The 16,735-nt window shown below is 39.4% G+C and overlaps 1 protein-coding gene across 2 annotated transcripts in view; it reads left to right on the top strand.

Annotated features, from left to right (window-relative positions):
• rabgap1l (RAB GTPase activating protein 1-like) overlaps positions 1–16,735 on the top strand; it is a 111,026-nt gene that overhangs the window by 75,458 nt on the left and 18,833 nt on the right. Inside the window, exons 15-19 of one of the 2 annotated variants that reach the window (XM_037697950.1) lie at positions 3,567–3,641; positions 4,831–4,956; positions 6,079–6,222; positions 10,203–10,244; positions 15,112–15,240. In XM_037697950.1, coding sequence (XP_037553878.1) covers positions 3,567–3,641; positions 4,831–4,956; positions 6,079–6,222; positions 10,203–10,244; positions 15,112–15,240 — 516 coding nt within the window. Of the gene's footprint in view, positions 1–3,566; positions 3,642–4,830; positions 4,957–6,078; positions 6,223–10,202; positions 10,245–13,748; positions 13,829–15,111; positions 15,241–16,735 lie in introns of those variants that run through there. The other variant, XM_037697951.1, reaches the window with a different exon arrangement.

Here is a 16,735-nt window from a genome sequence, read left to right as displayed (position 1 = left end):
ATAATCCACCCCTCTGAGCCTATTATCTGCCCAGGCCAACAAATTTAGATTTCACCCACCAGGACCTCCCCCATCCATCTGTCAGAATGCACTTCTCCCAGCCAAGTTGGGGACGTGTGAATGCCACACTCCATCAAGCGTGTCTGCTTGTATATTACATGAAAGACTGCGCTGCAAGACTTCTTCATTACCTTCACTTCAAATACCAAATTATCTGAACACATCAAGAGTGGAACTAGGAGCTTCTACATTTATTTTCCAGACACGAAAAGACGGTCTTTATTTACCGCTGTTAAGGTCCGTTTGGTTGTGGCAGAGTGTGCAACCTGACAAAATGTCAGAGGATATTTATCCTTTGTCAACTTAGTTTTTCCAGGTCATTTTGGCATTTTCCTTGTCTTAAGCAAGCTTTGAAATAACCATTGACTGATAACTTTTAATGTTTTTAAGCACAGATGTGTGGCATGGATTTTGATATTTTGTGAGATCATTGGATCTTTTTTTCCATTGGAATTAGGTCCATGTGTTAACTAACTAGTATGATATTTGCAGTAAGTCAACTTTAAATCTCTTGAGTCTTTCCTTTGTCTTTGCTGTAAATGACAAAACTAAACAGGCTGCCTCTCAGCTAATTACTGCAGCGGACATAAATACAAAACATTCATTCTTACGTCTGGGTAAGATATTTTACTTTCTTCCTCGATTATCTTTTTTTCTGTTGATTTGGCCATATTGTAGTGAGAATATGCCCCCCTTTTTTATTTTTAACATTGCAAGTACTCAAGTCAGTTTTATGCAAACAGCTTTGGTACCTTAATATTTTATCTATACAGTCTTATCCCCACTCCATTCAAACCTTTCTCTATCATGTTGTTTGTGAAACTGTCAATGTTCTTGGTTGAAACTATACAAGAAGCATAATTCAAACCCAAGGCTGCTGGGAGAAATTGTCCTGTCAATTACAAAATTGTATAATACTTAAATACTAGTTCTCTTTTTTTTTTTTTTTATATGCAAAAAAATAAATAAATAAATAAATTGAGCGATGATGATAAGTTCATTGAAACACTTCACAATGTTTCTACACTTAAACTGAGCTAAAAAAAAAAATAAATACTAGTTCTAAAAAAAAAATACTAGTTCTCTTATAGGCAGTACTTTTTATAACTGTCTAACTCTGATGATGCAAGGACTGACTGGGTGGCTGTGGCTGAGTGGTTAGAGCAGTCGTCCTCCAATGCAAGAGTTGGGGGTTCGATTCCACCAGTAGTCACATGCCCAAGTGTCCCTAATTAAGACACTGAACCCCTCACTGCCTTCGATGTGTGTCCCATCAGTGTATGAATGTTCTAAAGCACTGATTATTCTTTGTACAGAAGTAGTAGAGTGCTGTATGAATGGATAAAGGAGGGCACAGATTGTGATGTAAAGAGCTTTGAGTGTTTTGATAAGATAGAAAAGCGCTACAGTCCATTTATAGTCCATTTACCGACTATAGTGTGCCTTTACCATGGTCTGTAAGAAAATATTAAACACTTATTTCTGTGTTTTCATGCTGTTAAACACTTTACTATTCTTTCTTTAAAGTCTGTTAAAAATGTTGATGTTTTGTATCTAGATTTAGAAGCTTAGTTTTACATTCACAAACTTGAAAGACGTAGAATGTGACATTGCCACCGACAAACATGGAGAAAAAAAAAAAAAAAAAGTCCTTGGGCCATTTGTTCTGGAAAAACTGTAGGGCTGGTGAGAAATGGTCTCCTAGGATAAGTTCTCCTTTTTACGCTGTCTAGATATGAGATGCTGATCTGCAGATGTTTATTAAAATCAGAAGTGCATTTCATGAGAATTAAAATGTTAAACACTTGTATATATAAAGAAAATACATTTTAACTAAAGCATTTTAATCACTGGGCCAAATGCTGCTCATATAATCATAATCATTATTTTAGTAGCAATATTGATATTTTTGTGTACTAACTTTTAAATTGACTTGATGTTACCTCAATAAGTGTTTTAAGTATACAAGGCATGAAATGACTGAACCTCTCCTGTGAAGGTTGTCATTGTTATATAAGGTGAACAGAAAATATTGATTTATTAGACGTCTACTTTTTTCCTCACTCGCCCTCGAGCAAGACGGATGCTTTTCTTCCCTCTCCTGCCTTCCTGCTTTTTTGCTCTCTGTCCTGTGTATCAGAGCTTCTATTTACACCTTTTCCAAATGATAAATTACTGTTATGGATTTGGTCAGTTGGACTTTCAATGCAATTGATAAAATTCAACCAAGTGACAGTGTGCTGGAGAACCCTCATGCCCTGCTGAGATGCACGTGGCCGGGTATGTCATGGATCCGTGGGAAGAGTGTAAAGTGATGTACCTTTCTGTGTTGGCTCAGGAGGATGTCGAAGATTTATACGTCATTAGATTTATGATAGCAGGGTTTCTGCTTTTTGGCACCATTGGATACCTGTTATTGGCTATTACGGAAGACGGCTGCAGCAGTTTTGCCCATGGCAAAGCTGATGACCTTATGTGAAGGACTAATTCGCGCTTCAAGTTCTCAGACTCAGCTGATTTACGAGCTCATCCGTAAGATGGAAGCGATTTACGACAATCGTAGGCCACTTGCGGCTTCTGGAACTCGCCAGCATGTTGGAGTCGACCTTGGAGAAGGCTAATAAGCACGGATCAGCAGAAAGCCCACAAATCTGGCAATTTTGGATCATCAAGAGTACCAGCAGAATTCAAGGCTGATGAGGAAAACAGTCTGCCTGCACAAAAAAACAAGTGTGGCTTATCTGAATCTGGCCACCCCGTTCAGCCTTGAATAGGACAACTTGTGAAATTTCTCCTGGTATGTGTAAACTAAGAAGGCTCTGCTCTATCCCCCCCCAAGAACTTCTGTGAACACTTATCAGAGTTGTACCAGCTGATATTAACATCTTATCAGGACTATGGTGCTATCTGGGAGTGCTTCATGGACAAATCTCACCGTCTTGTCAAATGCAAATGCAATGTGTTGTAAATGTGCTTGCTGGTAGATTTTTTTTATATCGTAAATCATGTCCTGGGAAGATCATGGTGTGAAGCGATTGTTCTTTTAATACCACTATCCCATCCTCATGGTCTTTCCTCTTTTCTAACTAAATAATAAGGGGCCGTGCTCCTAGGAGCTTCACTCCACCCATCTTTCGGACGACTGTAGGGAATATAGTCTCGCTGTGCTTTGGTGCAATGATAATAAAGCTTATTCTGATTCTGATACTATCGTATTTACTATAAATCTCATACTTAAAATTCAATAAAAATTGAAATCAAATAAATTCAATAAAAAATAAGCCTGTCTTTGTGTTGTTGAAATACATCAACTTATATAAATAATCGTATTTACTTGAACTTAGTTGGAGATTTCCGGATGCTATGATGACTTCCATTTCTAATAATTTGCTGTTCTCCAGGTAAAATCGGAGCCTTTAACAGATAAATGAATCCTTGCTAGTGATCTGCAGTTTGTTGCTAATACACGATTAATCTAAATTTTCATCTTTTCCTCTTTCTTACAGGCCTACTCTGTCTACGATGAAGAAATTGGTTACTGTCAGGGTCAGTCGTTTCTTGCTGCAGTTCTTCTTCTACATGTGAGTAAATGTTTTAATGCTAATGCTGTATTTGGTTAGAACAATGCAGAAAACATAACACTCTACTTAACAATGCATCATATGACACATATGATGGCTTCATAATTCTATGCACTTTTGTTTAATTTCCTGTGCTTACATGAGCGATGGGTTTATCTAAATGCAATGCAGAGATGCAGAAGAGAACGCTGCAATTGTAGCTGATGTATACGACACCTTTTATAACAATACTTATTTATTGGAAAATCTGAAAAGCCATTTTTGTTTGATGAGTTTTCCGTTTGTTACAACTTGCCTGTAAAAAATAAAAACACACCAAAAATATATATATTGGAGAGAATTCACAAAGGCAAATGGAGAAGAGAGAAGAGATGACAGGTGGAGCTGGGAGCCCCAGATGGAGGAGAGACAGAGGTGGAAGTTTGGTTGAAGTCCAGACACCAAGGTCAGCAGAGGTTAAAGAGCAGTGAGACAGTGGGGTTGTGGGGAGGCACTGAGAAGTCCAGAGGAGCGGAGTGAGGAAGAAGAGGCGTAGATTTAATGAAGTGACGTGAAGAAGTAGAGGAGGAAGAGGCTGTAGAAAATAAGAAAGAAAAATGGGGACAGCTGCAGTACAATAAGTAGACATTATGCAAGAGGAGGAGGCAGACAGGTTATGGAGAAAGGAGGAGGAGGGGGAGGTTGTAGATGAGATATCAAGAATATTTATAGGGGTTCAGGTTTACCTGCATGAGCCCATTCAGCCTCAGACACACACTGTCTCTCTGATTAAATATCTCCTCCCCGTCCTGGAGTGTTTGTGTGAGGTAAAGGAAAAGTAAACCCATTAAAACACAAACACACAGCGTTGAGCCTCCTCTCATATCCATTATGTTCATTTATCCAAACAATACAAACACTGAAGCTCAGATTCACACTTAAACACATAAACATACACATTTTTTCCACTTTTAAGTGTTTATTTAAAACCAAAGAAACAGTGTCAGAATCAAACATCTCATTTGTTTTCTGTCTTTTAACTTGTCTATGTGGACATTTGTCAGACATTAAAAGAGAACGTTTGACTCTGGTCTTAGTAACATCAACTTTTTCTGTGAGGAAAATCGCAGCAAAAGTTTATTTTATAGTACAACTCATTTACCGAAAGGTTCATGTACATACAGTCTTCAAGTTATCCGTGTGGTTTCAGATGCCCGAGGAGCAGGCCTTCTGTGTGTTGGTGAAAATCATGTATGATTATGGCCTCCGAGCTCTCTACAGGAACAACTTTGAAGATCTTCACTCTAAGTTCTACCAGCTGGAGAGGCTAATGCAGGTTAGTAACAGTTTATATCTGAAAGAAAAGTGAACGTTTCTAAAGGATGGACTGGACTGTAGAAGTCTCTGTTATTCAGGATTTCATTTTTATGGATATAAATTCATACCTCTGATACCTCAGCTGTGGTACTGAAGAAGTCTTTTGGATAAAAGACAAACATTTCAACAAAGAAGAATCCATCCAGAGGACCTGACTTAACCTTGCTAGACTCATCTACCTGGATTATGAGCATGCATCAGGACATTTAGCTGTCGTACATATTTTCCCTGTCAGCAGAATTATTGTTGAATCAGTCAGTGTGTTTTATTGATAACAAGCGCTACATATTGATAGATAAATTTATATAAAAATAAATAGCTATTATCTGATTACAATGGTTTCTGTCAGAAAGAGGGAGAGACGGGACTTGACACTATTGCCTTGTGAGCAAGAAAAATATTTTCCTTATGTTGGGAAAATGTTTTATTTTGTTTTTCTAGATTCCCCAGAAAGGATGCTAAATGTTGGGGGGGTTTTTTTATAATAAACTTTCTAATTCTTTTGGACAAATTTTACATTCATAAATGTAAATTTACTAACAAAACGCCATGCTTGCTTCATTTTATTAAGGATGTGGAACTATATGTAAAATTAATAACAGACTCTACCAACAAAAGGTCCTCAGATAATTTAGATCTGTAAATCTTTGTAAATATTTGTTTAATCAACACCCCTGGTTGTTTGTTTATATATATGGTTGCATCGGGAAGGACATCCGGCGTAAAAACAATTTCCAAGTCTTCGAGTTAGTTCGCTGTGGCGACCCCTGAAGAAGGGAGCAGCCGACAGATATACGGTTTTGCAGATATTGTTATCATTTTAAAATAAAGTTATTATGGAACTTAACAGTGTTTGTGTTGTGCTCATGACTGGCTGCTGCAAAGCAGTGGTCATTATTATTTATTCATTTATTTTATTTGCCAAGTTCATCATCAAAGTACCATAATTTAATTAGGTCAGAGTAAAACAAGGTAACAAAAAGGTGAAAAGACACGATGAGCTGTGTCTTCACTGTATATTCTTATGAGCGCAGCTTCATCTCACAGTTTTCTCATCCTACTTTTCATTCTGCTCCCACAGGAGCAGCTTCCAGATCTTTGGGCCCACTTCCAGGAGCTCAACCTGGAGGCACACATGTATGCCTCTCAGTGGTTCCTCACCCTCTTCACGGCCAAGTTCCCCCTCTGCATGGTTTTCCACATCACTGACTTGCTGCTCTGCGAGGTAAAGGCAGTACAATGTTTTATGCTGAGAGCATTGTGAGAGGGATTTGGTCCACATTGTATGTATAGAGTCAAATAATGGGAAGGTCAATCATGTGGAAACATGAAATTTGAAGAAAGGAGAAAGAAAAGAAGGTTATTAAGAAGAAAGATCGGGCAGACATTAGCTTGTTAGCAGCCATTATGGAATGATCACGAAGATGAGAATGAAAAGAAAGAGTTGGATGAAAGGAGAAATTGATTGAACCAAACCTCTGGCCAGCTGTCTGTGGCCACAAGTAAAGAGCACTTACTGTAAACCACCAGCTCTTATGCATCTGCATGTTGTGCAACCTTTCAAGAGTTGATCACATCAATGCTTTAATGTCATTAGGACCACTAAACCCCCCACCGATTATAAGTGATTCATTATCTGCAGACATGATCCATGCAATGCTGAAACTATGCTCTTAAGAGTCTGGACATCTTTTTCACTTTAATAACAGATATGAGCTTTTATAATAAATTTCAAGTCTTTTATCTGTTGCTCCAAACGTGTCATTATAGGACCCTTCATATGGTAATGGCAAGAACTTACAGCCATAAGACAGGATGCTTTGTTCTTTAGGGAGAAGAGTGAAAAGAGGCTGATTAATCGTGAAGAAATTGTCAAAAAATACAAACATGGATCTGCAGAGCCAGATACATTTGCAACGGGATATAAAAATCAACAAAGTAAAATATCAGAGGCATGACGCAAAGCTAATGTCACATCATACTGTTGGTATATAAATGCATTTGTTGATTAACTTTATTGCATAAATAGTTTTATGTTGTGTACTTGAAGATTTATGTCCATCTCCTCTTGCGTGTCCTGAAGGGGCTGATTTGAGATGTCATTTGGTCCCAGTTGGGCTATGATTAGTGCTGCTGGTAGAAATCCAAACTCATTTCCTGTGGGTGTTGGACTCTGCCAGGGCTGCCCTTTGTCCCCGAGTCTGTTCACAACTTCTGTGGACAGAAGGTTTAGGCTCAGCTGATGGGCAGAAGTTTTCCAGTTCAATTGGCTTTGTGTTGCATATTAGCAGATGATGTGGTTGTGTTTGCTTCTTTGAACAGAGAGCTCCATAAGGCCGCTGGAGCAACTGGGATAGCAACCTCTGGTTAGGACTGAGCTGCTTCCTCAAGTGAAAACCTTTTAAATGTCTTGGGGGGTCTAGTGCACAAGTGGGAGAAGAACAATAGCAGGAGATTGATGGGTGGATTGGGGCATTTGTGGTGGTGCAGTCTGTACTGGTCTGTCATGGTGGAAAGAGAGTTGAGCTGAAAGGTGAAGCTGTTGTTACCATTTGATCTAAGTTTAACCTTCATCTACGGCTGTAAGCTACGATTATAAGTATAAGTGCTAGATGTTGTCATCATTGTATGTTCCCATACAGTGATTGGTTCTCTGCATTTAACCCATCACACCTGAGATACACCCAGGTGGAGCAGTGGGCAGTTGTGTACGCACCTGGGGAGCAATTCAGGATTAGATGTGGGTGTCCCTGAGCAAGACAAGATACAATAAGTGAGTGCAAGAAGGAGATCTCAAACACAAGGATCTTAAATGAACTTCCTCCAAAGGTTGGCCCGACTTAGGGCTAGACTGAATATTTCTTGTGCCTTGAAGGATCGTGTCATCGGCTTCTTATTTTCATCTCAAGGGTATGTGTTTTGGACATATGTGACTTGTAGAAACCTTCAGAGCAAATGGACATTGTGCTGTTGGAAACAACCTATCTCAACTACAGCTGTGGTGACGCTTCATTATTGTCTTTGAAAATCCAGAAGAGTTGGCTGTGGTGGATGGGAGTTTAAGGATTAATACCTCACAACACAGTCTCAGTTAATCAGATCCTATAAAGTTCTACTTGTAGATGTTTTTGAACTGTACTTAAGGATATTAAAATCTAATTAATGGTCAGTCTGCAGTTTTAATTGCCAAATATCCCTTACAAAAATTCATTCAACCTTTATTTAGACAGGTAAATCCCATTGAGCCTCGAGGACTCATTTACGAGAGAGACCTGATTTCAACAAAGAATGATGATAATAGACAGCCACAAAAAGACATACAGATTTTATTTATTTTTTTTACAAATAAGATGGCCAAAAAAAGTAGCAAAAAACAGCTAGAGTATAAGGCGAATTTAGAAAACTAAAAACAGGAACATGTCTGCATTGTTCCTGTTTTTAGTTTTAAAATGAAAGAATGAACTGGAAACCATTTGCCAAGGTTCCCGTCTGGAGATTAAACAAGTCATTCATGAGAAAAGTGTTGTGTTTGTAGGTTTGACCCAACATTTGATGGAGAAATCCTTGAGAAACGTTGTTTTAAAACAACATCTCAGAAGTGGAAGTTGATTTTCTCAGACAATACACATTTATTTTCTGATATTATTCAGTTTTACTGATGGGCTCACTTGGTAAAGTTTAATTTTTGTTGACAATTTAAAGAGGTTAAGATGACAAATTAATTAATTCCTAAAGAAGCATCTATTGCTGTAAAAGTCCCAACACTGGGCTCCCTCCCCTCTCTTCTTCTTTCTCTCTGCTCTTCGTCTCTTCCACTCCTCCTCCCTCGTTCTCCTCCTGTTGTCCTGAGGCAGAACAATTAAAAGTTTTCTGATCTTTCTCACCCAATGAGCCGCATGATTACAACATGCCTGTAAAACCACAAGACTGCAATCCTGCATCTTCTGCTGAAAACTCCTTCCTGGGTTTTGCCATTACTTCATTTTCCTGTTTAGTTTCTTTTAATATTCGTTAGCTTTGCTTTTTTTTTTTTTTTTTTTTTTGCCAAATCTTCAGCAGCTTTTTAAAGATTCTTGCTATTGTTTCTTTTAAATTTTAATCCTGTATTCCTGCTTGTCCATTAGTTCTAAACTGAAGATGAGGCAGAAACATAATTTAAAAGATCCTCAGAAACCCTTGAAAATTATTGTGCAAAATTATAGGAAATGTTTGTTTTTATTAAATATTTTAAGGCCGTTACCAGTACGTATCTAGTAAATGTGTACAAATCACGTTGTATTTGTGTTTGTAAAGAGATGCTAAGCTGGGTTCTGGACCATTTGACTCTTTAAAACTTGCCTCATCATCTCCCCATTTGACACGCTCATGCTGTATTTTCTCCCTTTCTGCGTATTTCTGGCTTTCATCTCCCCCGATTGCGTCTCTGCGGGGTGCACTCCCATTCTGTGGTGATATTTCTTTCTCTCATACAACTTTGATCATGCCTCAGCATGGCAGCACCATCTTCAGGCCTGCAAAGATAAGTGTGTGGAGGCAGAGCCCACCCTCTTTTCATTTTCTTCAGTTATTTTTGGAGCGCTCCAGATATTTTTAGCTCTGTGTTGCCATGTGGACTCGTTGTCCCAGAGACCAAGGAGAGGGGTGTTCTCATGCAGAGCTGGCATCCAGAATTCTTTCTGTCAAAATTCAAAGCACTGTACTGGCAAAGGCGAAGGAAAAGGCACTTTTCTCATAGTCACGTATCAGAGAAAAAATAAAGCAACTCAACACTGTGATTTGCTCCACTTCAAAGATTAGACATTGATTTTTGATTTTAAGAATAAATTGCATATCAAAGATGAAGTTTATTATGTGTTTCCACTTCTGCATCTCCAGCTATTAGTTCTGTTAAGATATCTGTGCTGTAGCTGCAGAATATTTACTTTTATTTATAATGATTAACCTATTACTGCCTCAAATGACAGACATGTTCTGCAATTTACCTTATAATCAAGTTCTGTAGATAAAATATACACCAAAGGGCTTAATGACAGTCTAAGTGCTCTGTGAGTTTGTACAAGTTCAGAGGTCATTTGTGCTTTATTGTATGCATTTTTATTTAAGTAAAACTTTAAGTGTTATTTTAGGCTTTTGAAACCTGATCATATGCAGTTTAATACTAATTGTGTTTGTTACTGTTTTCACATTTAAATTTTTGTCTTCGAGGGAATGAACATAATCTTCAATGTGGCCCTGGCCCTGCTCAAGGTTAGTTGTAAATTCATTCATTTTACTGGAATTGTTTCTTTGAACTGTGAAATGACATCTCAGGTAAAGGACTAAAATTATTCTGCACCAAAATTCTCATATGGATCAAATGCAACAAAAACTGGTTATTATAAGAATGTTTGCAAAAAACAGGGTGGAAAATAAAGTTTACAGGAACCACAATGATATTTCATATTTTGGTGTGAAATTCACCTCAACAAACATGTTTTTGTTTTATTTTTCTTGCGTTTGTCGCCCTCTAGTGGTCATGTCCGAAACTATTTTAAAATAGGATTATGGATTATTGAGCATGGACTTTGTTGTTAAGATTATGGTTGGATTTTACTTTTTGCTTCTTACTAAGGATTTCTACAAACAGACGATCATTGCATGCATCTTGGATGTGTTGGTGTTTTTATTCAAGGAAAGTCATGTGACGTGTGTTGTGGGATGGAGTGTGTCATTTTACATATTAGTGTTTTTTTATACAATCATTAATTAAATGGGACATCCTGTTATTTACTGACAAACAAGCATGTCATCCATGCTTGAAACAAAACATGTATTTAGTAGTATGTAAAAGTAGGAGTCAATAAACCTTAGCAATTACTCAAGGCGTGAGACCAGACCTGTCACGATAACAAAATTTGCTGGGCAATTAATTGCCTCAGAAGTTATTGCGATAAACGATAATATTGTTTGAAATTTGACAATTAGTAATTATTGTCAAATTTAAGAAGAGATGTTTGTTAATTTATTTTGCATATAGTACCTTTTTTGACCACCGGATGGCAGTATAAGACTGTTTGAACTGAAGGATGGATAGTGAGGGAGCGAGCAGCGTGTCTCTTTAAGAAAAATGGGAGGGAGGCCCCGGCCTTGACGTGACATGGGCTGCCTTTCTTCGATTCTCAAAATGGTGGACGCTCGGTGTGGTTTGAGCTCTTTAGCATAGCATTTTTTACACAAAGCTTTTAATAAAAATCAGCAATCAAGTTCTCAGCTTCTTTTTGCAGAGAAAAACTTTTTACAGAAAGGCACAGGTTTCAACCGAGAATTTTGAAGCTTCGACAAGATGGAGGTTTTTTTTCCCATAACTTAGTAGTAGAAAGATACGATGAAACAATAAAGCCGATAAATGAAAATAAGTTTGATCATTTTAATTTATCATGCGATTAATTGATTTATTGTTTATCGCAACAGGCCTACGTGAGACTATATTTATATTATAAGTCTTACAAGGCTCTGAAAGGTTTTATGCAGTGCCTGATTTAAGAAGATTTTTTTTTTTTACTGTGCCGGCGACCCTTGTGACCCAAAATGGAAGAAGCTAGTAAAAGATAATGGATGGATGGATGTTTTTTTTTATTTATACAAGTAAGAATGTAATAACATATGTCTGCCAAATACTTCATTTGTTTTTTAAGAAATCATGCCAATATTTGAATTCTCTTGTTTAAACCAGCTCATAGTGTACACAGTAAGACATCATAAAAGATTATCAGCACTAATAAAACTAATTTATAATTACATTTTAGCTGTTTTTGTTTTTCTAGCAGTCAGGTATTGTATGCTTTGTAAAGAGAACGATGTTTAGGAAGCAATAGTGTGAAACGAGAGCACATGAGGAGGAAGAGTGTAGGGGGGGGGGGGGGGGCTTCCACCACAACATTTCTATTGGCTAGGCATGACGACATTTTCCTCCACAGCTAACTCTCTCCCTCCCTCCTCCATCCATCCTTCTCTCCTCTCTGCTCGCATCACCCCTCCCAACCCTCCACATCACAGGAGCATCTGCTATAACGTTAGCATTCTGAACCTGAAGGAGAGGAGCTTTAAGTTTGTCTTTTTATATCTTGCTTTTGGTTTTAGCTTCAGTGGATGCCTGCTCGGAGCATCTTTTTTCCATCACTCTTTACTTTCTTCTGCTTCTGTGTTTCTGCGATTTTTTTATTGGCTGGATATCGATTTTTTTTTTCTACATGCTTCTTCTGTCCACCACCTAGACCTCTGCAACAGAGACGCCCCTGCCAGCTGTTAGCCGTTAGCTGTTAGCATCACAAAGATCGAGGGAGGAGAAAAGAAGTGGTTCATGGGAAACATGGTTTCTTTGCTGTGCCTCGCCCCAGCTGCTGGCCACCACCAACATTCCTGACAGTGTAACATCAACTCTTGCAAACCCTCCTTCGTTGACCTTTGCCTCTCAGTGGAAGAAGTGACTTCTCATCTAAAAGATCCACTTACTGGTGCAGACCGGATGCCTGGCTGCTCCTGGTAACAGGATTCTGCTGGAGCCAGGAGTCCATACGGGATCAGCTGATGAGACTGTGCTTTTACTGCTTAATGTTGCTCAGATCTTTATAAAATTTATACCAAAGGTTGTATCAGTGAAGAGGAAGAGCATATTGTAGAGATAAAGAGACTGTTGGAGCATACTTTTCCTTTATGTATTATATTTTTTGCTGTTTGTCTTTGGATTCATGCCTGCCTGGTTTGTGTACGGCTCGACGAGTTCAGCATCCGCTCATCCATGACGTGACGTTGCACATCATCTTCTGCAGGCTCAGCTAATTCAGGCCACTTTACATTTCAAAGAAAGCTAAAACCTCGTCGGGGGAGGCCTCACATTTTCGAGGAAAAAGGTACAAAGTGTATCGGCTGCTTTGATGCATGATCTGATGCTCTGAACCCAAAGCATTAAGGACGTTGTTTTGGGAATTCAATCAGCATTTGTGAAGTCTGTTGATACAGGAGACATAAAAAAAGGTGGAGTGCTTCTCCGTCGCTGCGTTTGGAGCAGATGCCCACGTGTTGAACAGGTTTGTTGCTAGGCAACAGCATACTGGATTGGACTTGGTTGGAGTTTGCCAAAGCGAGATCAGAGTGGGGAGTGTGGCTGGATTTCAGAGTGTCTAGCCGGTAGCTGGAGGACTCGGCGTTATGCCAAACAAGGTGTCAGCTCATCCTTTTCCAAGTGTGATTCTGAGGCACCTGGGGGGGCTGTCTGGACTCTGACAGTGGTGCAAACTGAGTGGTCGCCACCAAAACCTTGTCCACGTGTTGACATTTTGACAAACTGTAACTCTAAGCTTGTCTTTTCCAGCAAGCATTCTGAACTCCAGCCGGTTCTGGTCGGGCTGATCATCTTGTTCGGGGGACTCGGTCAGTGCGACCCGACATTGAATTTAAAACATTTCATCCTGCTGCACTTTGTTGGGCTCAGCCAAGTCTTTTCCCGACACACCGTTTCTCCAGCTCTGCTCAAACGACTGAAACGTCCGTCTGATCGTTTAGAGGACACCCTGGATTCATCTGCCACCCTGGCCCCGGAGCGGGACCACCCCTCTCCCCTGTCCTGTCCCACCCCACCACCATCTCCACCGCATTCCCCACCACCCTCTCCTCCCCCTGTACCGGGCCTAAACCCCCAACTGACCCTTCCAGCAGCACGCAGGGCGCTGGAGCATGGAGAGGGGAAGGAGGAGGAGAGCGCTCACGGCGGTCAAGCCTCAGCAGACTCTTTCTGCCGGGTCATGGATCTTCTTGGGATGGGACACCGACTCTTTGTCCCCAAACTGCTGGCGGTGAGACTGGACAGGAATGCATGTGTATTTGCTAAATGAAATAAGCTGAACATGCAGTTAGCATGTGCTTTAGTGGCATGCTGGCTTGACTTGAGTTGATGTTGGGAGCAGCTGTTACCGAGGACAGACATAAAATCTATTTCTTCAGTGTTGTGATAAATGATTGATGTTTGGCGACTCACTTAATGTTAGCAAGCTGCTTTTACTTAGCATGTCTAGCTGTTTCACCTTAAGGAAATCAAAAAATAAACAAATAACGTTGCAGAAAGTCAAGCTCTTTATTTCAGTAAGAACTCTGCTCCACCTTGTTCTCTTTTCTTTGTCCATGTGCCTTTTAAATCTTAGAGAACTAGAAACATCTGGCAAATATGACTCAATAAGAAAAAGTCTTTTAAATAACATGTCTTTATATCTGCTCGTACTCTCTGAACATTTATTTGCTCGTAGCTTCCTGTGACCTTACATCTTCACACCACATGATGGAGGTGTTTGTGTGTTGTGAACACTTACTAACTCCATGCCTCCGTCCAAATTCATCCATCCATCATCTTTACCCGCTTCATCCTTTCTGTGTCGCGGGGGTCACCAGCAGTCACTGAGCGAGAGGCGGGGGACACCCTGGACATGTCTCCAGTCCATCACAAAGTCATAGAGACAAACAACCATTCACTCTCTCACTCACACCAAGTGACAATTTAGTTACCAATCAGCCTAACATGCATGTTTTTGGTCTGTGGGAGGAAACCGGAGTACCCGGAGAAAACCCACGCATGCACGGAGAGAACATGCAAACTCCACCCAGAAAGTTCCCCAGCTGAGATTTTATCCAGCGACCTTCTCACTGAGAGGCAACGTTCTACCAACTGTGCCAACGTGCTGCCATCTTGAGTTTAGTGTTAGTCTGAGATAAACCTCCCTTTGAGCAAAATTAAATCTATTTAGAGGGCTCCTTGTGTAAAGGTAAGAAGGGCAGGAGGAACCTGGGGTTATCACGAGTTTTCAACATTTTATTACAAATGTAAGTAAAAGTGACGGTGGTTCTGCTGAGTGAAAAGGAAATCCAATAAAACTGATTTAAACTAAAGTTTATCTAAAATTACTGTTCTGAATAAAACACAAAAATGGAGTATGATTTTAATGTTTCCGAAGTACAAATATTTGGCTACGGACAGCCATTGCTCGAAATAACATTTTTCTGAAAATTGTCGGCTGCATGTTGGACTCCTTGTATACGTCCTTCGCTCGTTTATCCTCTCCTCCCACCTCCTCATGTCTCCTTCTAGACATCCAAAGAAGACCTCTTGCAGGCAGACTTTGAGGGGGCTCTCAAGTTCTTCAGAGTCCAGCTTCCTAAGCGCTACAGAGCAGCAGAAAATGCACGAAGACTTATGGAGCAGGCCTGCAACATTAAGGTAGGAAAATAACTGCAGGGATATGCACAACTTGTCATCTACTTCTCTTCAGTTTTACTTTAAAGTGCCTGTGACATCACAATTTTGTAATAAATACAAATGCATTTTTGGAAAGACAACATTAATAACATATTGCAAAATAAATTTCAAGCCACTAAGATACACAGTTGTTGTGATATTTGCATTCACAATAACAGGAAGTGATGTCAAAGGGGAATGCCTGCATGTGAACAGATTATTGCTACAATGGCTAACACAGACAGCAGAGAAGAATCTGACATTTAACTTATTTAGTTTGTTTCGATGAACAAAAAGCAGGAAGTTCCCCTTTTTAAAGAGTTCTCCTTTGATGTCACTTCCTGTTTCATTTTGGCTGCACCAAGTTTAAAGGAAAAGGTGCCAGTTATGTGACAAAACGAATAATATTATGGGTATTTAGCCAAAAATGCTTAAATATTAAAATGCTTTCTTCCATTTTTGTATTTGTAGGATATGCATGTCACCGTCAATTTTAAACTAAGCAACAAAATGAGCTTTTGTAGCCAAAAAAAACAAACAAACTCTAGGAACATGCACGAATCTTAACCACAATAAAAGAAATTCCTTTTCTGCCATTTCCAACAGAGGCAAATGCATCTAACCAGAGGTGTCAGGGGAACACTATGTCTTTGACGTTTGTAACTAAACTGTTTATCAGTTTGACTGTAGTGTGATGTTTCCTTTCTGTCAGCGTAACAATAGATTTTGCACAGTAAGCTGGTTTTATACATATTGTAATTAGTTCATCTGTTTCATTGTTAAATGGCGTGCTTATCTATTTGCATTTCGTGCCCAGGGATTGAATTTGTGTCGCACTTAATAGAAACAACTTATCGCTTAAAAATGTTCCTTTTTTCAAGGTTGACCTCTCTGCCATAGAGATGTTTCAAAAACTGAAGCCATTTAGTTAATTCTGTGCTGTCAGGCAGAAAATCAAGAGAGGGGATCAAACTGTTTATTTTCTCCATGGCTGCATTGTAGCTGCCAGCAGCTAACCTTTCTATTACTCTTTATAATTTATTGTCTTTCCTCGGCTGTTGGTCTTTTTGCTTCATATCTGGCCTGATTGTTCTGATCCTGGGTTTAAAAATAGATCAAACGTGGCTTCCATGGATGGTAGTCAGAGCTTTTCTCTGAACTTGTGTAGCTGATTTCATGAAAATGCTATCAGGCGCCCATTTTATCATCGTGCTGCTGAGGCTGCTGGCGTTCAGGGAATTTGTTGAAGTCACCAGAGACCAAAGTGGCACAGTGTACTTGATATACTGTATAATTGTGTGTATGGGGGTGGGGGGGACGTTGACAAAGATGGAAATGATAATCATCCTTGCTCCACCCTGCAGATTCTTATTTTTCTGTGCTTTATGTCACTGTCTATGTATCTTTCTATTAATATACTCTGCATATTTATTGCATTTCAACTATTTCTGGGTAAGCAACAAAACCTCACAGTCAG

The sequence above is a fragment of the Nematolebias whitei genome, chromosome 3, assembly GCF_014905685.2.
Source record: "Nematolebias whitei isolate Nwh7 chromosome 3, NemWhi1, whole genome shotgun sequence".
NCBI classification, from domain to species: Eukaryota; Metazoa; Chordata; class Actinopteri; order Cyprinodontiformes; family Rivulidae; genus Nematolebias; species Nematolebias whitei.
The sequence above is the reverse complement of the archived record's forward strand: the minus strand, read 5'-3'. Positions and strand labels throughout refer to the sequence as shown.